This window comes from Blastocystis hominis, assembly GCF_000151665.1.
Source record: "Blastocystis hominis, Singapore isolate B (sub-type 7) whole genome shotgun sequence assembly, scaffold_27".
In the NCBI taxonomy this organism is placed as follows: Eukaryota; class Bigyra; order Opalinata; family Blastocystidae; genus Blastocystis; species Blastocystis hominis.
This window is the reverse complement of record NW_013171835.1, coordinates 21709-45630: the sequence shown is the minus strand read 5'-3', so window position 1 is coordinate 45630 and position 23922 is coordinate 21709. Positions and strand designations below refer to the sequence as shown.

Genomic DNA, 23922 nt, shown 5'->3' with positions numbered 1-23922 from the left:
CTCAACCACGCCTACTGGGAGTTCTACCCAGATCAAGTCAGCACGCAGCGACTTCTCTCTCAGCATTTGAACGAATCCTGGGAGTCTCCGGCTCTCGTGCTGTCGACGTATTCCGATATGACGTCAAAGTTTCTCTTATCGAAGTTTTACCAGCATCAATTGACCGAGCTTGGAATCATTCCCAACATCACAAAACCATACAAAGACATTGTGATGGGCATCCATTTCCGATCAGCATTACTGCCAGTTCTCTTGAATCCCCAAAGGTATTTATGCGAAGCTGTGAACAAGCACTTAAAGATCTTGAGAAAAAGAAAAATGATCGGTGTTCAGATGCGGTTGGGAGGGACCAAAGCGAATTACAACGAGAAGGTGTTCTTAGGACCGCACTGTATCACTCGCTTCGTAGAAAGGGTAGAACACTACATAAAGATTCGAAATTGGGATCGAAAAGATGTGTATGTATTTGTTTCGACAGATTCCTCGTATGCTCTGAAGGAAATAAAGAAACAACTCAATAGAAATGGAACAGACATCGTTTATAGTGTAAAGGATTGGAGGATTGGACACAGCGCCATTGGAAAATCCATGAGGTATGGAGAAAAACAAAGAGACTCATTTATGAACCGTGCTATCTTAGACCTTCTTATTCTCAAGGAAAGTGACTATCTAATCTATTCTCATGGAAGTAGCTATGGACAAATGGCATATGAACTGCAACAGTCTTACCGATATCCTGTTCATGCTTATAAATTTTTGAAGTCGAAACTAAAGACATGCTCAGTGTTTCACAAACGTACCGCTCTTGGTGAAGCTTCCTATGTTTCAAAGTATACTAAAAGCCTTTCTAAAAATAAAAAAGTAGTTAAGAAATAAAAATGGATTTACGCATGTTTTTTTGAAGCAAATGTATTAATCCTGTTGCGTGTGTCGTCATGCTGAAACTTCCTAATGTTTGGTTTCTTAGAGCCATTCATCCCCACTTCCCAAATATTCACTGTTTGATAATATCTCATGGCTACCTTTGAATCTATTCAGACCGGAAACATTCACATTGATGAGGGAGAGCGAAACATCGAGGACCTGAGCCCTCTTGCGAAGGACCGAATCAACTACAAGCCTCGCTATCCGGCTTGCTTCGAAAATCCGGAAAAGGTCAATGTAGTGTATCTGTGAACGAGCTAACAGCTAGGTGGAGTTCTTCGATCACACCACCTTCAAAGATATCGACCGTCCTCTTCTTGAAGGCTACTTCCCCAACTCGATTCATTATCCTATCATGAAGTTTGTAGAGTACGCTCCGTTTGCATTGTTAAGTAATTCTAGTGAAGAGGGCCGCACGGATGCTCTGAACGTTGGTATTGTGTTCTGTGGTCGTCAGAGTTCTGGAGGCCATAATGTGATTACCGGCGTGTTCGATTACCTCCACAAAATGAATCCCAACAGCAAGCTTTACGGTTTTATCGGAGGTACGTCGGGTCTGTTCGAAGGATCTTCCGTGGAGCTGACGGAAGAGAAGCTGAAGCTGTATCGCAACATGGGCGGCTACGATCTTCTGGGTCGTTCTGCCGATAAAATTTCGGAGGAAGACTACTCGAAAGTGGTTGCCACTTGCACGAAGCTCAATCTCCATGGTCTTGTGCTGATCGGAGGCGCCTACACGGCCACGGATGCCACTCTTCTCACCGAGTTCTTCCTGAACAGTGGCGTAACGACTCGCATTGTGGTGGTTCCTTGCGACTACTCCCGCGATTTAAAGAACCATTTCATCGAAACGACGGTGGGTTTCGACACGTTCTGCCGCACCGTCTCGCAGCTGATCGGCAACATCTGCACGGACTCGCGCTCCGCTGCGAAGTACTACCACTTCATTCGTCTGCTGGGCCGTTCTCCTTCCCACGTGGTGCTGGAATCCGCCTTGCAGAGCCATCCGAACTATGCGGTGATTTCGGAGGAAGTGGCGGCCAAGCGAATGACGCTGCTGCAGGTGGTGAACAAGATCGCGGATATGATTTGCCAGCGCGCTGAGAAGGGATTGAACTATGGCGTGGTGCTGATTCCGGAGGGTTTGATCAAGGCGATCTCCGAGTTCTACTATTTGCTGGACGAGATTTCGACCTATGTGAACAAGGGAATGAAGCACGAGGAGATCTACGCGAAGCTCACGCCGTGGAGCAAGGCGCTCTTCGATTTCTTGCCTGCTGTGATCCAGAAGCAGATCTTCAATCCTCCCGAATCGCGCGGAAGCTTCCAACTCCACGCGATTTCGACGGAAGTCATGATCGGCGATTTGGTGAAGAAGGAACTGCAGCGTCGTAAGGAAGAGGGAAGCTACAACGGACACTTCGATTATCAGACTCACTTCCTCGGCTATCAGGCTCGAACCTCGTTCCCTTCTCTGTTCGACTGCGACTATGCGTATGCTTTGGGACGAGAGGCGGCCGCGCTGATTCAGAACAATCTCACCGGATATATGGCGACCTTGCGGAATCTGAAGGAGGAACCGTCGGAATGGATTCCCTATGCGGTGCCTCTTCTGGCCTTCTGCACCGTGGAAGCGAAGCAGGGAGTGTATCGTCCCTCGATCCCTGTAGATGGAGAATGGGTGGTTTGAAGTGTAGGAATCGAACGTGGATATGAACGATGCTCCGTTCTTGAAGTTCGTGGCTCATCGCGACAGCTGGGCTGTGAAGGACGACTACTGCAACCCGGGGTCGGTCCAGTTCGGAGGCGCTGGAAGCTGGAACACGACGCTGTCGCTGCAGATCGAAAAGCACGACTATCTGAAGCGAATCCAGCTGCTTCGTGATGAACTGAAGGCTGTGGAGAAGATTTGCCTGCCTGGATGCGATGCGTTGTTGGTGGATTCTGCGATTGCTGGAGTGGAGGGAGTGATTGAGCAACTGGAGATTATCAAGAAGAAGATTTAAGCAGTGAAGTGGATGAATAAAAGATCTTTTTAATGGATTGTTTGTTGGAAACATAAGCGAGATACGAGGAGAGTATACAGGAGTTTGTGCTCGTTCTACGGGGTTTATGTGAATAAAATAGGAAACTTCATAATCGATCACTTGATTTCATTCCATTTGACTACCCTATATTCTTCTTCCCTTGTAGAGTTGGAATGAGTATTTCAGTGTTACTTTTCCACAATTTATCATATTCACTGATTATTGGAATTGTAGGTGATAAAATTTGATTGACGGCACAATTTCCTATAAGTCTCTGCGAAACCGAAAATTTGATAGTACGAAAGCAGCTATACTATAATTCGTTATACCACTAGACTAGAATGCAAGCTGGAGTGAATATCAAGATTGCTGGGGATATCATTGATTCAGCATCTTGAAATCGGAATTAGGTTCGAGTTCTATCTGTCTTGCATAGAATAAGCGACAGGTCTTATTGTTAATTCTATCAATGGGGACTACTGACTGTGGAGCGATGAAACAGGACTCAATGTCAAAGGATTCTAATATTACCATCGTTTTAATAGGTAAATGTGAACAAACAAACACAATCCAGCCTTTGAATAGGAGCGGATAGAAATGAAGAACATGAACACTTGGAACGTAATAATATGTTTGACTACATAAAAAACACAGAACGAGATACAGAGGAGAAAAGAAATGAAAAACCAGTGAGAAAAATAATTGCATTAGCATAATATTTAGGAGTTAAATACAATACTGTGTATTATTAAAAATACAACAGAACCAAAACTTGCATTAACCGGTGACAGCCAAGGTAAGGCAACTCCAATGTAAAAAACTATTTATACATAATATGTACAAGTCATTTGAATATAGAACCTGATGATTTCGTAACTCTGTGCGATGAAAAATAACAGATCTTGTTTCTAAATAAACCGTTTTCTCATATTTTTTTTTATTTCGATGCAAAACATTGCTGATTTTGTCAACTCTGCTATTAGTAACTATCATATTGATAGTTCCATCATCCAAGTTGTGCAGGGATGCTTGGGTAAAGAAATGAAACCGAATGGCTGGATTTCACTCATATTGAGTAACAGAGAATGTGTAGTATTGCAGCTCAATAATGGAGTGCTTATGAATCAAGGATTTGCGATGGATGATGAGAAAGTGTTGAAAGTGTTTGGAAATCATCAAATTGGTGCTATTTCCTATAATGAAGAACAATCCACAGTAGTAGTAGAAGAAGGAATCGTGGATCTGGATCATGGAAGTCGATTTGAAGGCTTGGTATTGACAGAAAAAGAAAAAGAAAAAGAAGGGAAAAGTGGAATTCCATTTGGATATGGTGAAATGTATGATGCTCATGGATTCTTGGTGTACAAGGGTATAATGATCAATTGGAAACGATTTGGATATGGAACGAGTTATCATGATAATGGAGAGGTTGAATATGAAGGATATTGGTGTGATGATAAGCGATTTGGAAGTGGAAAAGTGTATGATCGATCAGGCAATTTGGTGAAAGATTGTGAATGGTACAATGGAACTGAATGTGATACTGAAGGTAAATATGAAGGAGATGGCTCAGAACCACTGAATATCGGAATGAAGCATTTGAAACTGACTGACAATTGTGTATTGGTTGATTGGGATATTTCCTTGTTGTACAATTTAGAATCAATCGAAATCGGCGATGATTGCTTTGGCTCAGTGAAAACATTCAAAATCGAAGGATTGAATCGATTGAAGACACTCAAAATCGGCAAGAACTCATTTACTGAAGTAAAATCAGATGACTTTGATGACAACTTTATTGAATCACTAATGCAATGCCTAAAGGATGTGAAAGAATTCGATATTAAGAATTGTGGATCATTAAAAAGTATAGAAATTGGTCAATCTAGTTTTGCTGATTTTAATTGCAAATTTGGATTGGAGAATTTGGATAATTTAGAGGCAATAAGAATAGGCGACTTTTCGGATTTGTCAATGAATTTCATATGTTGTTCGTTTATAATACGAGGTAATACGATGAAGTGGATGGTTTAATGAATTTATAGATCTTCCGAATTTAAAACAGGTCGAATTAGGTAATAGTGCATTTAGTTTTGCAAAATTAACAATCATGGAAAGTAATATTACACAATGAATATGGAATAACTAATTAGATCTTCCTTCATTGCTATCTATCAATCTAGGTTTCAGCTCATTACATGGAGATCTTTATGAAGAAAATTGTAAACTGGTAATGCGAAGTATTCAATGAATGGGTTTTAATAAATGATTATAGATCTTCCTTCATTACAATCAATTACGAATGAGTTCGGAGGCAGCTTTACGGCAACTCGCTCAATTATTATGGAAAGTACACTTAAATATAGATATGATATAAAACGATATAGATATTCCTAACATTGAAAATGTGTCACTAAGTGAAGTAGATGACGACATACCATTTGAAAGTGTGAGAATATCAAAAATATCCAGTATTGAATTTGAGATGTAGTGTTTCTAATATATAGATGTAAATGAATCATTGTCTAGACTAATTCCTATCATCAAACCTCCCTCGGACGACATGAATGAACTGAGCTCATCGCTAAAGAATTTAGTTATTCCAAATAATAGTTTCAATAATGTATCGGATATGACTGAACTTAATTTGAATCGATTTTATGGTTTAGAGTCAATTAAAATTGGTGACTCCTGTTTTAAAAATGTCCAAAAATTCGAAATCGATGGATTGGATCATTTGAAAACTATCAAAATCGGAAAATATTCATTTACAGAAATAACAGAAACTGATTTATTGACGGACTGGGATGCTTCAATAGAGAAATGCTGGAATGAATCGAAATCATTCCATATATTGAATTGCCAATCATTAAAATCGCTCGAAGTTGGAATGATTAGTTTTGCTGATTTTGCTGGTGACTTTGAATTAGATAATTTGGAAAAATTAGAGACAATTAAAATCGGTGATATTGGGAAGTCTTCATTGAATTTCTATTGGACTTCATTTGTTGTTCAAAGTAATACTATTGTATTTTTCAGATTATAAACATTTAGATCTTCCGAATCTTAAGTCGATTGTATTAGGCGATGCCACATTTCTGGAATCATTAAGGACTATAATGGAAGGTAAATTGACTCGATCATATGACATAATAATTATAGATCTACCTTCTTTAATAACTATTAATTTGGGATCTTATTCTCTTAATGGAAGAGATAATGACGAACATTGTGTACTGCTAATGCGAGGTGAATAATAATAATACATAAATAAGTGAATATAGATCTTCCTTCACTACAATCAATCACGAATGAGAAGGGAGGCAGCTTTATTGAAACTCGCTTAACTGTGTTCTTTGGTAACTATAAAGTTGAAAAGACGTAATATTATATAGATGTTCCCAATCTTGAAAGTATTGTGATAAATGACTGTAATGAGGGTAGGGCATTTAGTAAAGCGAAAGTAAAAATGATAAATAGTAATGAATAAATGTTATAAATTATTTTTAGATATTTCAAGTACCCTGCATAATTTTCTAACAAGGTAATGTTGGAACAAGCATTTCGTATATGACTTATTCCCAATAGAGTAATTCTATTTGATATATTTGTTAACAAACAATGAGCCATTCTATATACTAGCAAAAAGATGAGAACACCTAATACTGGAAGAGCTACGCTTATAAATCAAAGATGGAATGGAATGATTCTGTGTTATATTTTTTCCTTTTTTAATAACACTGGAACTGGCTTGGACAAAGTAAGATAATAGTTTGGAAATTGATGTGGTCACGAAATTGTAATTACTAGAATAGAAATGCTGAAAACTACTCTATGGATAGAATTATCTTTGCGATATACCGAAGTATGTCACAGAAATGAAATAAATACGCTAATTATCATATTTAAATAAAAATAAATAAAAAAACGACGATAATTTAATGATAACTTCCTGCTAACTCTATTACAAGAGAGTGAGGGTAATGTAAAAAGTATAAAACTGATGTACCCATTCTCTGGGGAAGGTTACAAATAACAAGCCTAAAAAGGGTATTTTATAGTCTGTTTTTTGAATCATATATGTCAATTCAGCTAACAGAATAGACAGAACCAATAGCTAATTAAGAATAAATGGACATTCACAAGTCAAAATCAATTTGGAAGAAATATAGATAAGAAGAACTGTTATAATCAGATGGTGGCTGTGATTCCTAAAGCAAAGTATCGAAAGCGATGCTCTGTATTGCATATTATTACAATACATGAATAAATAGATATTATCATTAGTAAGCGTAATATTTCTATATACAATGGCCGATCTACTCTCAGTGGGTTGCCCTTTTGGTACAACTTGAAATTGGATGGATTGCAGAACTCTTATCTATTATCTCTGATTGAAAGTATAATTATAGGAGTATTACAATTGATAGTTTGTTATTAGATTTCACATTTCTTTTTTTTGAAATATGAAGATAAATAACCAAACAATTCAATTGACAATTGATATCATATTTTAAATAAGCTATGATAATTTTCAATACCAAAAGGTTTATTATCAGTTACATACTGTTGATCTTTATGCCAATGCTTTGCGTGGTCAAATTGTTGCTGAGAGTACATCTGTTAATTTGAAATTAGTTTGTAATAATCATTGAAATAATAAATAATCAAATAGCTCTGCCCAAACTCACCAATTTCAGATGCAGACTTAACAACTTCGTTACGACTACAAATGTCTTCTTATATGGTATATTCTAACTACAACTATTTTTAGTATAGGTATACCTAAGGCGTCGTTGAAAATTGTCAATCAGGCGGAAACAAATCAGTCATTCATGAATGCTTCCGAGGTTAGTGGCGAGTTCTCAGGTAATCGTTATTATTCTATCGTCATTGTAGAAAACCCGGCTTTTGTAGAGGCTATCCAGAATCGGTACAATAGCTTCCATCCAACTGAAGCTTCTTCTCCGTAATAATTGAAACAGGACCGAAGTTCCATTTGTTTCTAGTTTGTTAGTAACTAGCGATTTGAAATTGGTTTCCAAATTGTAAACTTGGTATTAACTGTTGTCATATAAGAAAGTTTGTGTGAAAAGTGTACTAGAAATGCGATAAATTAGTGCAAAGTCAAACAGAAGAATGCGCAACAGCTTAATTTGTAATCTCATTGTTCTATGTATTACCAAGGTAGTATAATCAATAATTAGCGTTCAGAAGTAATTTCATGTGATAGAATCGCGAATAGAAAAGAAAGGAATCATAAAAAGAAGAAAAGACAAGCTACTAAGTGCTTTATGTGAATCATAGTATATTTTCCAACACCAGAATGGAGTAGATTGTAGATATACTTATTACTATTCTCTTGCAACACATTTCGTACACAGAGTGATAGAATATTTTCGAGAAGTACATAAAAGTGCTTATTTCTAAAAAAAGAATTCATAATTACTCATATTCTATATGTAAAGTGTGAGATTGCGAAGAACCAGGTGTTTAGAGATAATAACTCTGATCCATACAAAATAGTATGGACATACACAGTAATCATTCAAAAAAAGAGGTATTTCATTCAAATACAAAGGAATCATGCCCATCATCTATTTCTTATAATAAATATAAGAATTATAATAAAGAATAGCTTCTAAACAAACTACATGAACAACACACGTGGAACAAGGGATTCTATGTCAGTACATTCAATTCCTACAAAAATAGTGAGTGGATACTAATCTACACATTATCTGATAACCAATTAAGTGATAAATCGAATTGATTGTATGTAGTAAATCCATCAACTTCCCACCACTTTAAGCTAATCAATTTTATAGGCCAAAGATATAAGCATATTCAAAAAATAAGTGGAATAATACTAGAGGATGAGGACTGAGTTCGTTTTAAGTATTTAGGTCCTGGACCAGAAAATATTCCCGATTCTCTATTATTCTAAGTTGCTCGAATAGAAAAATAGAGACCATACCAAATTCTCAACCTAAACAATGACAATACCGCCATTAGCTAATGGTTACCATATTCAAACGCAATCAATTCTTTTCATCAGTTTTTGATATGTAAAAGAAGGGAAAACTTCAACCATAATAATTATTGATCACTAAACAAAAATAGGAACCACAATAATGCGACCGGAGTTTCATAAATGATACAAGTAGTAGGGAAAAGGCGATAGATGCGCGGAACCCAAAGTCGCCCCTCCGACCTCATCTACGAGAGTGCGCGGCTCAAAGTCGCCCCTCTGACCCCATCTTTGTTTTCGCGTATTCCCGTCAGAACACAAAAAATCCCCCAAAGTCACCCCTCAGACCCCCTCAACTGGTACCTTGATTTTTGCGTTTCATAAGAATTTCAGCACTCATGAGTAAAACACGAGTGCTGAAATGTGCGATATCCATGACTATTATGGTTGTTATTGCTGGTCAATGTGATCATTTTCGACCATTTTCGGCCATTTCCTGCCATTGTCTACCTGCTCACCTCGATGTCCATAACAAGAAACGCGCGGAAACCCATGGCTGCCAATTTCGGCCAATTCCTGCAATGTTAACCTGACTTCCATTGTAGGCCATGGATACCATGGTTGTCCAAAGTGAAAGATTGCTTCCTTTACTTCAGTCTATAATGCCCGAATGCAAGTGTGTGTATGTTGTCGTCCAAGATCCATCTCTTGTTATCCGTGCAAGTCATGAGGGTCTTGGTTTGCTCCTTCGTGCTGATATTGAAGGCCTGGTTGTTGATACGCTTGAAAGTACCTTCGATCACTGCATCTTCCTTCTTCTCTGCCTCAAGGACGCGCTTGTACAGCTCGATGTTCTTCACGCTCATCCTCTCTCCATCAATCACCACATTGCGAGGAACTCCCTTCGCTGCGTTATGCACTACATGCTTCTCGTCAATCAAACAGTACATCTTTGGTCTAAGTCCCACGAATTCAGTGATGCGATGCCCGTTATGCTCATCCTTGAATATGGGTCCCGGCAACTTCTTGTTGAAGTTGAGGAATGATTCCAATGAAGGGAACTTTCTCTTGTCCACTTCATGCTCGTAGTATTTTACGAGTTCTCCGTAGAAGTAGCTCGTATTATCCAACTCAGAAAAGTCAAACGACTTGTACATATCGCACATTTTGTGGACGATGTTACCACGGTCGTTCAACTGCACGATGAGCGAGTCCGTGTCCTGTCCCAACAACTCCACACTGTTGAATGTCGTCTTGAGCACGTTGTAGTAGAAATCGTAGATGATGTGCTTCGACATGTCGAGGATAGCGAACCCGATGAAGAACGGCTTCTCCACTCTGCGCACCGGTGTGTTCAGCTTGATGCCGATGAGATTCTCGGAATACATGGTTGTTCCAGCAATCATGTCGTATCCGTGCTTCTGAATGATAGCCTCGCGTTCATTCCACGTGTTGGCGAACTTCACCTTCATTCGCTTCAGTCCAGTCTCAACGAATTTGCCATAGGTTGAGTTTGCTAACAGCTTATACAGGTTCTTCTCCACAGTAGTCTTGGACTTGGCTCGTTTTTCACTGAGCATATTGACGTATTCGAAGATGAAGGGTGCTTGTTTGAATCGAATGAGGCGGTGGATGTGCGTGACGTGATAACCCTGTTGAAGACCCAATTGCAGCAGAGAGTAGTGTACGAGATATTTGCGCCGAGGCACAAGATCGCAGATGAGCTTCGGTGTATTCACCTCTTTCACTTTGTCCACAATGTCGTTCTTCTCTGCGTACTTCTTGATTCCATCGGAGTACATGCCCGCCTTCTGTACGGGGAAGAATGGTAAGTCATTGAATTTATCATGGAGTTCCACTGGTGCCTCGATGTCGCACTCGATGAAGAACCCATACTTGCCGAACGTATTGAGTGATTGCACCCATTCATTCGGATCACGGTTGATCCTTTCCATTACTTCTCGTCGCTCGGGTACACCCACTATTTCATAAGGCATCATTCTGTGCATTGCTCCTCCATACAGGTTGTTGGCGTCGAGGTAGTAGATGGATGATTGCTCTCCGTTGTTGGCGGTGCTGTCAAGGTCGACTTTGGCATGCCTTTTCACGATCTGTGTGATGCCTCCTCGAAGGTTTTTGAGTAGACGCATGAAGTCGTCGATCTCATTTGTCTCCATCAATCGAATTCCCTTGCTCTCATAGAACTCACCCATGCGGTTCAAGAACACTTTCACGAGTTGTTTCTCCTCAAGTCCCTCATTCGCGTTGATGCGCATGATGTACTGAGCCCATTTCCTTGCGAGGGTCATGAGGCTACTCTCACTATGATCGCCCTCCATTGTGACCTTTAAGAAGAGCGAATAGGCCATTTGTGGTGCTGTGATGTAATGCATCGGATCAACACCGAATGCCTTCAGTGTGGTGTTTCGGAAATGCTCGAATGCATCAGCCATGAGAGTTACATCGAGTACATTGTACAACTCGTAGTACTCACCCCATGTCTTGATATCGAAGATCTTCCACAGTTTCACCATGTGATCATATTCGCCTTGGGGCATCATTTCTCCCTTCATATCATCAATGCATTGTTCACGAGAAGGAATGGTGGTATTGTTCAATGTGTCGTACGATTTGATGAGACTGTAAAACATGGGTTCCTTCCGTGTCAACAGATCGATGTACTCGTCATTCCATTGCTTACCTCGTGATTCACAGTACTTGCGTAGTTGTTGTTTGGTGTGCATGTACAAATCGAGGTTCCCTCCGAGTGTCTGTGCGACAATGGATCTGAGAGGACTGCTGATGAGCTTCAACGAGTCCTTGAATTGAATGCCATTGTATTCGATCTGCATCTCCTTGTCCTCAGTGGTTGGAATGACTTCCAAGGAGTCACTAGAGGTTGAATGAGCTGCGATGAGTTTCATGATGAATGTGAAGTCGTAGTGCGATCCATTGTGGAAGTATACGGGTAGACGATAGTTCTTCTTGTTGAACGAGAGTTGGAGATTGCACTTGGTACAACAGGTGCAGATGTACTGCCCTGCTTCGAAGTGACGTACCTCTCCCTTCCCTGTGGTGTATTCACCTGTCACATGTGCATGATGTCGTACTTTGTCGTTATCCAGTTTCTTGTGACAGAAGGGACACACGGTTGTTGCACGAAAGTCCCTCTCGATGCTTGGAGAGTTCTCGAGTGGTAATTCATCGAAGAGATACGTTTTCACTCTGCTCTGCAATTGTGTGAGATAGTCCATGAAAGGGCGAAGATCCTCTTCGCTCTCATGTGGTGCATGGAAGACTCGCAGTTGGCTGTCAATGGCTGGAATGCGTGACACGGCTAGACATGATAGCATGATTGGCTTGTGTTTGTTCTTGTCATCAATGGCTGACTCGAAGTCAGCGTACACGACGACCGGTGCTGGCATTTCGTATCGCTGGTTTGTGAAACGTAACCGAGTCTCATTGGTTGACAAATCGTACTGATCGCTCTCATTGACGAGTTCACGATGTACTTGTACTTCGTGATCATGAACGGCTTTGCGAGATCCGAAGAAGTCGTCACAGAATCTGCACTTTGCGTTTCTCGAAAGGTTTTCATTCTTCGCATCACTTCGTCGTGTCACACGATGCTTGAAATCATTCACATCCTTGATGTACAAGAAGTGTTTGGGCGTTCCCTCAGGTAGATTCAGATCGTTCAAGATGCAGAGGGAGAGAGGGGAACGTGATTTCTCCTTGCCCTTATACACCACATCGCATGTGAATAAATCGAATTGTTCCTTCGACTTATCGATGTACCCAGGTAAGAGTGTGACCTCGAATACATTGAGCGATACTTTCAACAATGCCTCCAATGCGGCGAATTTCTCTTCACTCGCATCGAAGGGTGTATTGTCACGAATGCCCATCGCCTCCTCCACTTCGTGAATGGTCACTCCGAATACCTTGTACTTGTCGGGTTGTTTCCACCACTTGTTGTACACGGTTGCATCGCCAATCTTGCGATTCGCGACGATCTTATGCCCGCCTTCACTGGCCAGAATGAGGCACCGTTGTAGGCATCGGTTGTCATCGAAATCCGGATTGAGCGCTGTGCGTCCGATGACGAACGGTGTGTGCTGCTTGTACCCCACGAATGTACGTAGTGGGAACATCTCGATATGGAAGCCGATCCAACCAGCGTATACAAAACCACTTCCCTCTGTCTCTTGTTCCTCTACGGCATTTCGGTACCACTTCAGGTACTCCTCGATCCACTCATCGATGCGATCTCGTCGAACGATGCGGAGGTGTCCCAATCGATCATCGGTGAGGTTGAGGATCTTGGAGTCTCCATCATGTGTCCACATGAGGTTGTACCCCATGATGGTGATGAAACATTGATTGTATTCACGCATACCATTGATGATGAACTTTTTCAAGACTTCATTGAATTCATTTGTCTCATCGAATATGAGGTTGATCGGTTCCACTTCCTCATCGCTCTTCTCACCCGGTAGTCGAACCCACAGTCTGTTGTCAAAATCGTTGTTGAGACGGAAGTCCTTCTTGGTGCGCTTCTCCTTCACCCACTCCTTGTACATGTCTCCTTGTACGGTGTGATAATACGTGAGTGCATACCCGAGTGACGAGTCGATCACATCACTCAATCGTCCCTGTGATACCTTGCGATCGAATCGTTCATATGCCTTATTGCGTCTCATTTCACGTCTCTTCTCCACGGTGTTCAGGTAACCGGGTAAGTGACGTTGTCGCTTCTCACCGAACTTGTGCCCATCCCACTCGTACTCGAGGTAGCGCTCGTTCCATGCCTTGCTTCCCACGACGAGATACTTGCGCTTTCCAGCAGGATCACGCACTCGTTTGCGTGACGGACGTTTCGGAGGCTCAGGGAAACTATCACTGTCATCATAGTGTTTCTCAACTTCACGTTTACGCAACCCACGTTTTGAGGGTGCGAAAAAGGCGATATATTCATCGGGTATATTTAATCCAAACACCTTTCTCGAGAGATAGGCTCTCGTGTCAGGAATGGTCTGATCGGTGAACGTATCGCCGATCATGTAGTACTTGGCGGCCAATCGTTTCCAGGTCGGTCCACCGATTTTGATTTGTTTTCCAGTCTCAGGGTTGATAGTATATCCTACGCGTTGTGAACTCATTTATATAAGGGTCACAAAATCTTTAAGTGGTGATACACGGGTGACCAAAGTGAAATAGTTAGGAGCTTGGCTTCCTCCTTGAGCTACCGAAGGCATCCCTAGAATGGGAAAATGGCATGACCATCCGCATCGTACTCGAATTCATCGATGTCGTAGAACTCGGATTCCGATGAATCAGAATCACTAGAATTGGGGTCAGCGAATGCAATGCTAATGTCTGGATCATTATCGTATGCCTCAGCTTCTTCTTTGGTCATTTTCACCCATTGTCCTTTTACGCGTCTGTAGTTGTCATGGAGTAACTCGTAGTATGCTGTGCCACCAATAATCATGGAGCGATTGCTGGGAGAAAGTATTCTCGACTTGGGAACATATTTCGTCGTATCTGGTGGTAAAGGTGTATCGTACAAGCGATTCAATTTCTCGTCGTACTTGTATCCACGCTTGAGAAGGTTCCAGAAGCGAACTCCGTTGATTTGAATTTCTCGTCCTGTGTTGGGGTTCAAAGTGTGAGTAGGTCTATTCATTTATATATTTATATATTTATATTTTCTCTTTTAACCCTAGATGCTTCCCTAAATGAAGTACAAGAAAACAGAGAACAACACATGGTCTTCCCTGGTACGCACTTGTGAGGACGAGAATATCGAACTCGCCGACATCATCATTCACACCAAGTATCCGATCAATTCCGAGCGTCTATTCGGCTTCAGTGTTTGCACTCCGCAAGCAAATGTGAACTGTGGTTTGATCTTGCACGACTATGATTGCATCGAGATGACATTGGATGAAACTCGTCCACCTTTGTTTACCGAGGATGAATGGGAGTATCTATTGCCTCAATTGAAATCCAACGGTTTGCTCGGTGTGCCTCTGAACGTGTTTTGGAGGGGCAACTCACTGCCTCCTCACATCATCGGTGTAATGACTGAGAATCGTGCTGTTTACTTCTTCTCCAACTACTATGTACGCGTGGTCTTCAAGGTGGTGGATGATGAAGTGCCTCCCGAGTTGTCCGATCTGTTCATCGATGATGGTGCGTGTTTGAAGGGTGTGTACGTTCGTGCATATCAAAGACAAACGGGGGCAACGCTGTTGCCCCGGGGGAGACAAAGGGGGAAGCAAAGCTTCCCCCGGGACAGCTTCGCTGTCCCAAGAAGTCGTCTCCCCCAAAGTAAATAAAAAAGTAAATGTCGTACATTTTCAGTAGCAATGGAAACAACTACACGTTCAAGAAGCTCGACAACATGCTCATCAACATGCCAGAGAAGGACGGTCATCATGTGCTAATTCGAGAGACAGTGGATGGTGTTCCTCAGTACTCGTGGGGTAGTACTCCTTCCTACATCGTGAAAGCGAACGAAGCATTTGTCTTCGAGTACACACCAGAAGCTACCGAATCATTCAATAGCGAATGGGGTGGTGATGGTATGCCGCCTATGCCGTCCGGATCGTACCTGATAACCACGACTGTCATAACGTACCTTCCTGAAGACATGTTCAACGATTGCACGTCAATTGAATCGGTGGTTGAAAAGGGTTATCGAGTGCTAGTCACGTTTGACAACACGCCTATCCTAGACAGACCCTACATCGATACATTGAATAGTCTTGTGTCTCATACTGGTTATGCTGTTGTGAATATTGGGGGAAGCGTTGCTTCCCCCTACAACTCTCCTGTCCTTCGTACGTATTCGAATCTCCCTCTCATGCTTCTCGGTGGTGTGAAGAGCATCACGATCGTTTTCGAACATTTAGGCGACGTTGTTTCTGTGGCGGAACAAAGTTCCGCCGGGACGACGAAGTCGTCCCATTCTGACTCCTCGTAATGGGTCGATGTGACCTTGCTGCATCTCGCAATGCATTGGGTTCCTTTCGACTCTTGGATCGCGTGACTGGAGGTGCTGGCTGTGGTTTGCATTTGCTTGCCAGGAGTTCCCAATGATAGCACTTCTGCTTGCTACCGCTTTCCATATTCTTCACTTCGTACATCAATGGCATGAATCGATCGTCAATGTCAACAACTTGATACAAGTCCTGAGACCATTTGCTGGTCAATGATCGCTTTTCCAGAACGCGAGGTCTTCGTGTCACTCGAACATAATCACCCACATCGAATTGAGGCGTCGTGTCCTTCGCTGTCATGTTGGATGGTTCTGTCTTCTCCGTGTACAAGATGTTGTTGTTCCAAATGTCAGTGGGTGCATATCCGGTGTCTCTGTTCTTCCTTGCATTGTGTCTACGAACGGCACCATCGATCAAGTCGAACCACACACCTTTCGATTGATTGAATGGAACCATGATGTCTTCCTTGATATCTCGAATTGCTCGTTCGGCTAGTACTGCTTTATTCGCTGAATCCATGTGATACATGGTGATGTCATACTTGTTCAAGATGTTGGTACGAAAGATGGCATTGGTGAACTCGGTACCTCGATCCGAGCAAATATGCTTTGGTGGTCCGTATGTTTGAATGATATCCTTCATCGCATGCGTGACTTCTGTGGCACTCTTGCTTTTCAGTCGCCGAGCCATCAGGTATTTCGAATATCCATCAATGCACACAAGGACATACTTGTATCCACGATTCTTGTGGAATCCTGTACTCTTCTGTCTGCCCAACACTTCCTGAATCCATTTGTCTTGTTTGGAAGAGAAATCGATGAGATCGATGAAGTATATGTTTCTCTTGAATGAACTGATGATCACTCGAGTTGCACCTTTTCGCTTGGCTGGTTTCCTTAGTTCCTTGATTTCATTCATAAATGAACCGCTTTATTCAATGGCTGAAAAGTGCATGGAAATGGATGAGTGGAAGAAAGAACCACAAGCTAGTGGTTGACTCGAAATGCAAGGACAGATGTCACTGCCTGTGCGTGTACAATGAGAAGAATGGATCCGATGACGACAGTGGGAGTGATATATCGATCAGCTCCGACAGAGATTAAAGTGAAATGAGGGATGCCTAAATAGATTTAAATAATGTAAACATAAATAGAAATACAAATGAACTGTTGGATGAATGATGAACGTCTTGATATCACACGTAAATACGTGCATGATATGATTAATTCATTTGTTGATGATCCCAAAGGTACAAATTATCATAATGAGTATAATCCTCCTTATATGATGATAAATTCACCCGATCTTCAACATCTTCTTGTGAAATCATGTTATGATGATAAATACATAGTGAAGTATGGGGGAAGTTTGGGAGGACTTGCGGGACAAAGTGGGGCGACAAAGTCGCCCCGGGAAGCCGAAGGCTTCCCACGAAGTCCCGCCGGGGAAGCGAAGCTTCCCCGAAACATTGCTGAACTCCGTGCTTTCAATGAGAATATCTATGATATCGAAGGTCATCGTGTGATGACATTAGGTGGTGATATAATTATCATTGATATCGATGGTGTTGCATTTGATCAACTCGAATGTGTAACGGGTAAACGATTACCGCCAAAGTAAAAGACTGGAAGCTATGGTTTCCAAGTCGCCCTTATTTCTCTTTGTCCCTTAAAGTTCGACGATGGTTACCTGGAAATGTGAATATGTATGGGATATCGTCGTATCACCACTGCGTGTCACAACGAGCGTTAGTGCGCCATCCTTTGTCGGTGTAACAATCGATGTGCCAGACACATTCATTGATGGCTTTGGGTTGTCAAGTGTTGCCTTCACCAGCGTCGATTGAACCGTAGTGATTACCAAGGTCGGCGTGTTTGTAAAGCCTACGAATGCCTGTTCGTAGTTACCACAATTAAGACTCAAATCGATCGTGACCAGATACTTGCTGTTCGAAGATAACATGATTTCTTCCGTCACGTTCGAGTTGCTCGAACCGAGATACTCGGACACGACACTGTGACCGCTGCCTGGCCAGGTGTACGTGAACGTCTTGGAGAGCTTAGTAGGTTGTGTCGTAAAGGATACTCCATCGCTTGTCACGTTCAGCAAGTACGATCCTGCTGTGGACGGTAGTGTCAACTTGCTCACACCCGCTCCATCGTTGATCACGATACACCGCTCCGTGCTAGTGCAGCCGAGGATGTCCTGGTAGATGGTAGAGGCGTCAAGGACGCTCGTCGTGGGTAGTTCAGTATTTGTCTCGTTCTTGAAGACGAAGTAGCCAGAAGAGTTATTCATCGCAGGCACGTTCACACCGAATGCACTATTGCCCTTGTAAGCAATGAGACACAGGTTCGTCGACTGCACGCCGAGGCAATCGTGGAATAGAGTTGAGGCGTTCAATGTCTCGAATGTGTACTGAATTCCGAAAGCCCCAGCCTCTACTCCTTTCAGGATGTACGTCCCGGACTGATCTGGCAGGAACAGATCTTTACGAGTGCTCGTTGTCGAGTTCCAGTTGGCAATGGCGTACTTGTTCGATGTGGTACCGAGACCGATAGCCGTGTTGATCGTAGTCGCACTGAATAACAAGAACGAAGGATTGCCATCTTCGTCCATGTTCAGCACGTACTTACCGCTACTAGGCAGATCGAGCTCTCCGAATGTGCTATTGTTGATAAAGTACGGAATCGTGCCTTTGGAATCAATGGTAATCGCCTGGTTGTCACTGCCTTTGAAGTACGAATTGTCGAGCTGGTGAACTCTTCAGACTCTAGGCTACTCGCATCAACCCAGGTGAAGTCGTTGTTGTAATTGCTGAGCACGAAGGTGCCATTCCCACTTGGTAGTGGGAAGGTCTTGAATGCTCCATTATGGTAGTACTGGAGACCATTCGTCATCTCCTTGCGTTTGAACACTCCATTCTGGAGATATACAAGTTTCTCTGCTGTGCTTGACATTTATTATATAGCGAGAACGATTTTTCTCCCTATAGTAAATGGCTACTACAATTCCTCCTGTGCATAACTACGAATCGCAGATTGTGTTCAGCAATCAGTCCAATAACATCAAGTCGACCGATGTGATCAATTGGACGATCGCACCATCCGGTGATGACGTGTACTTCAATCTGTACAAGTCTCGAATGACGTTCAAGCTCAAGATCACCGGGTTGGCAAATAACGCAACAGGTTCACCCAAGGTATTCTATGTTCCGGTGAAGAAGAACATGTCAGGCATTGTGAACAACACGAAGGTCACATACACCTATTGGAATGGTGAGAACTTGGCGTCCTTGCCTCTGAGTGCAGACAATGAAAACATCGGCCAGATCCGGTCACTCTTGAATGCGCTCACGGACAACAAGCACAACAATGTGGTGAATGAAGGATTGAAGGAACTGTCCTACATCTACTACGATGCATTGGACTACGATACTGACGATGAAACCGAGAGAGCTGCGGCCATCCTGGGTCGACCTTATGGTGGGAAGTTGTTCTACAACATGCTCAAGTTCGTACAGCCCAACAATTCGACCACGGCGTACACGACGATCAATGTGAACTTTGCAGACATCTTCGAAGGTTGTTCTCAGGAACGATTCATCAATCTCACGCAGATGGATGCTCAGATCTATCCCACGAACGACGATGCATACTTCTACATCGATGCTGGCAAAATCAATACCGCTACAAGTCCGGACGCTGTTCCATCAGCCACGGCTTTCACCGGTGTGTACTTCGATACATGCACGCTTTGGTATCACAGTTACAAGACGAGTGATGATTCGACCTTCGATCCTGAAGACACTCAGTTGGTGAAGAATCAGATCATGACCAAGACGTTCCGTATTCCTACTGGCCAGAACTTCATCGATGATCGTGTGCTGGTCAACTTCCCCGTCAAGATGATGTTCATGATGTTCACGGACGACAATGGCGATTTCTCGACACTCAAGGACATTCGATTCAAACGTATCTCATTGAACATCGCTGGTGAACAGAAGCGTATCATCAATGTGGACAACACGAACACACCCGACGGCATTGATCACACTTTCTTCGAATGGATGGACTATCTTTGCAATAGTCGTTCCGACGAGTACGACACGCTGTTGACGTACAAGACGTGGTTGAATCAGTTCCGAATCTTCGCCTTCCCGTTGGCCGAGTGGTTTCCGATGCGAGCATCGAATCAGATCCAGTTCGAAATCGAGTTGGAAGAGGATGTTGCAGCGACGATCCAGATGCACCTCATCATGATCCGTGCCAACACTGTGGGAGCGTAGGGGAGCCGCAGGTTTGTATGGTAACTAATATCACTTAAAGATTTCAATAAATTAATATAAATAGATATGAGCAACAAGATTCAGGTTTTCGATCTTTCCAATGCTTCCAATGCTTCCAATGTGTCTCTCACTTCGAATGGATTCAAGAAAGAAGGCGAATCGGCTAAGTATGTTTGCAAGATCACCGATGCTACCATTGTTTTCGTGGGTGACAACTCGAAGTTCGAAACAGACAAGAAGAAACTGCTCAACACTATCTCCATCACACTGCCCAAGGAGCAATCGGAAGAGTTCAAAAGAATTCTTGATGAGACGAAGAGAGATAGTCGATCGTACAGTGAATACGAAGGTGAGATCCAGTTCAAAGTGAAATTGAGTCCGAACACGAAGATCGTGAATAACGACAAGAAGCCCATTAAGATCGATCTGCGAAATGTACCCTGTACTGATCTTCGTGAATACAAGGACGCAACGATCGATATCGTAGTAACTGGTACGAGCAATGAATTTGAGGGCAAAAATGGTGATACGAGGGGCAACGAAGTTGCCCCGGGGGAAGGCAAAGCCTCCCCCCGTCTGTTTTCGTACATATCTCTCACAGCAACTCAAATCAAGATCAAGAGTATGAATAGTGTCTTCGATTGCGATTTCTTGTAAGAGGTATGTGTGATAGATTCCTTTTTCACTTTGGGCATCGCGGATGTCGTGATAACCAAAGTAAATAGGGGCAACGCAGTTGCCCCGGGAAGCCTTCGGCATTCCCACGAAGTTCCTCCCTAATAAATGGAAGATAGTCCGTACATTCCCAACATAGACACTACACTACTCTCGATCAAGAACCGAATAAGACGATTTAACCATCGATGTCCGTACAACAACAAACGATTGACGAGAAGAACAGAAAATACGCTCAATCAAGCCGAAGTAATGCAGGATACCATCAAACAACGGATGGAGAATGAGACCGATGAGGAGAAGAGCAAGCAATATGCCAAAATACTGAAAGAATTAGCCGACTATATCCAGCCAGAGCAAACCATTGACGAGCAATTGCAAGACCTTCGACAAAACAAGGAGAGCATGGGCATTATGAAGTTTGACTGGGAACTCGATTGTCAGGACACATTCCTCAATCAATTCACGCTCATCATTGCTCCTTCCAAGTCGGGTAAGTCGTTCCTCATCAACCAGTTGTGCTACGAGATACCTCACTCGTTCGACAAGATCTGCTTCTTCATGGGAAAGGTGAGCTATGAAAACAAGTGTCCACAAGTGCTCAAACATGTCGCCAACAAAGCAGGCATCAAGACGCAATGGATCAACACTGACAACGAAGTACGTCCTGACTTTACCGATAGTGAGGACGTCGCGTACAAACAATTGAATGACGATGGATCAAGTGTGGCGATCTACAATGACACCACATACCCCTCGATCTACATCTTCGACGATTTATATACGAAGCCGAACGATCACTGGGTGGTGAACTTCATGGACACCATGGCTTGCATGAGTCGACACCGGAAGACGAGTTGCTTCATTGCATTCCAAGGATTCACCAAGTTGAGCAACAAGATCCTGGACAACGCCACTCGAATCTTCTTGTACTACGATATCCTTGGACGAGAGGATTTGTGGCGCAAAATGAAGATACCACCACCGAGTAATTTGAGTGAGGTACTTCGTGATATCCAGATGGGCATGCACACACGATGGTACTACCTGGATGACGATTCGCTGGTCGAGTACGTCCCATACGAGCTGAGTAGCAAACAACAAGCAATCAACAAGATGCGATCGAAGTTACCGAAGGCATTGAGTGATGAACGAAAACGCAAAGAAGTGGAAGAGAAGCAACGACAAGTGCAGCAACTCGAAGAGGAACTAGGCAAGGGTATAGCGAGAAGTGAGGACAAGAGAAACAAGAGAGACAAGAGTCGCACGTACAATCTCTTGGACATCAAAGAAGCCGTTGAAATCAAACCACAGGACTACAGCAAAGCCATCAACACCAAGGAATTCCAGTTCGTACAGAAACCTAAACCAGGACATAATGTAGAACAACCCATTGAAAGCAATGTCTCCCCCCAAAGTAAAAAGGGCAAGAGTAAGGGACTACGATCGAGGTATGGACTGGCATAGCCAAAGTAAAAAAAGGTCGCCATGTTTACTTTGGGCTAACCATCCAAGTCACTTCGCCAACCAAGGTCAACACGAGCCTGCTTTGCTTCTTTCTCTATTTCTGGAATAATGTCAAATCTCTCTTTTTCCCATACATCCATTGGAATCGTATAATGAGTCTTACGTACCTTTTTCCCACCATACTTCTTACACAAGTCTAAAAGGATTTTATCGATCTCGTCTTTGAACGTGAAACCATTCGGTATGTCTTTCACTCTATACACACATACACGTCCCTCTCTATCCATTTTGGAACATGTACTCTTCCATTTATCTGATTTAACATGTTGTGAATAGATGTGCACATTATCATCATTTTCAACGATAATGTACGTTATGAAAAAGTACCATTGTTGACCTACTTTATTTGGCACACGGCGATCCTTCAATTCCTTGTTCTCATGGGTCAGCTCTTCGTTTGCCTTTCGAAGGTAGTCATTGTCCTCCTGTCGAAGACGTGTTAGGAATCTAAGCACATCGCAGGCAAATGCAGGATCTGCCCACATAAGGCAAGCATGGAGCAGTTCCTCGCATACTATGTAACCCTTGTTTGTACCGACAGACGATGATGTCGTGATGTATTGAATCACGTCGCAAATGTCAAACTTGTCGTTTTGGGTGCCCTTTGACGGTAGGTCGGAATTCCGACCTACTGTAGAATGACCGTTTTTGGCACTATTTTCACCTTCAGACCGTAGGCTGGAATTCCAGCCTACGCTTTTTGCCATATGTTCGATCAGTTCTTGGGTCTGCTTGTTTTGTAGGTAATTCTTGAATAGCTTGTTTGTACCGTGCTTCTCGTTGTACTGTCTCAACAGATCAGAGACAAGGTACATTCGAATACCATTATCAAGACACATTCGAATCTTGTAGTCGTAGAAGTCAATCTCTTCGAATTTCATTTCTATTTGTATTTATGTATTGAACTCTTTTAAGTACAATAGTTACAGTAGGGGACACTACGTGCCCCCGGGGAAGCTTCGCTTCCCCTCACACCCTCTGGATCGCCGGGTCAACAGCGTCGTGCGTGTACAAGTGAAGGAGTGCCAGGTAGCCACAGTTGTTGGCAAAGATCGACTGGTATTTCACTTTGTTCACACGGAACACACGGTTCGTACCTGTCAACGGGAAGTCATTCATCTCGCCAAAGCTGTCCTGGTAGTTCAGTGTTCCGTCGTCTTCACGGAAGCAAGAAACAAAGTGACCGAGCTTACCACCGTCTTCAAAGGGTATCCAGATGATGCAATTCATCGGTTCTTTGTACTCTTTGGCCAGTCTCTTGTACTTGTCCAATTCCATCACATCAAAATCGGGTATCTCGAGTTGCTTGGCCAGTTTTCGAACTTCATCGAAAGTCATTGGTTCAGCATCCATATTCATGTAGCCGTGCATATACAATTTCTTCAATACACTCTCCTTCGAATCACTGACTCGTGCATCTTGTTCTCGTTCTGTGGAAGGGCTGTGAGGATGCGATTCTTTTTTTTCGTCTGGACTTCAATTGCTTGTGTCTCGTTGTCCAGG

The 23922-nt window shown here is 42.7% G+C and overlaps 3 protein-coding genes; 2 read left to right on the top strand and 1 right to left on the bottom strand.

Annotated features, from left to right (window-relative positions):
- Positions 1–1014: 1014 nt before the first annotated feature.
- Positions 1015–2964, top strand: GSBLH_T00003162001 (uncharacterized protein; the record flags this gene model as incomplete). XM_013041855.1 has 4 exons in its annotated part: positions 1015–1161; positions 1193–1293; positions 1327–2590; positions 2622–2964. 4 exons carry the CDS (start codon positions 1015–1017, stop codon positions 2928–2930), a joined length of 1821 nt encoding a protein of 606 aa, XP_012897309.1. The 3' UTR covers positions 2931–2964.
- Positions 2965–7475: 4511 nt separating this feature from the next.
- GSBLH_T00003161001 (uncharacterized protein) lies at positions 7476–7954 on the top strand (the record flags this gene model as incomplete). XM_013041854.1 has 5 exons in its annotated part: positions 7476–7531; positions 7567–7592; positions 7627–7698; positions 7731–7820; positions 7851–7954. 5 exons carry the CDS (start codon positions 7476–7478, stop codon positions 7922–7924), a joined length of 318 nt encoding a protein of 105 aa, XP_012897308.1. The 3' UTR covers positions 7925–7954.
- Positions 7955–21108: 13154 nt separating this feature from the next.
- Positions 21109–21687, bottom strand: GSBLH_T00003159001 (uncharacterized protein). XM_013041853.1 has 3 exons: positions 21658–21687; positions 21500–21626; positions 21109–21467 (listed from the first exon to the last, which is right to left on the bottom strand). Exons 2-3 carry the CDS (start codon positions 21519–21521, stop codon positions 21226–21228), a joined length of 264 nt encoding a protein of 87 aa, XP_012897307.1. The 5' UTR covers positions 21522–21626; positions 21658–21687; the 3' UTR covers positions 21109–21225.
- Positions 21688–23922: the final 2235 nt, after the last annotated feature.

Excerpts from the sequence above, each read along its gene's own strand:
- GSBLH_T00003159001 (XM_013041853.1), bottom strand. The coding sequence starts at position 21,521 with ATGCCTGCTTTGTTGGCGACAT. Across the intron at positions 21,468-21,499 it reads GCCTGCTTTGTTGGCGACAT|CTCACCTTTCCCATGAAGAA; the intron begins GTTTGAGCACTT and ends TTGTTTTCATAG.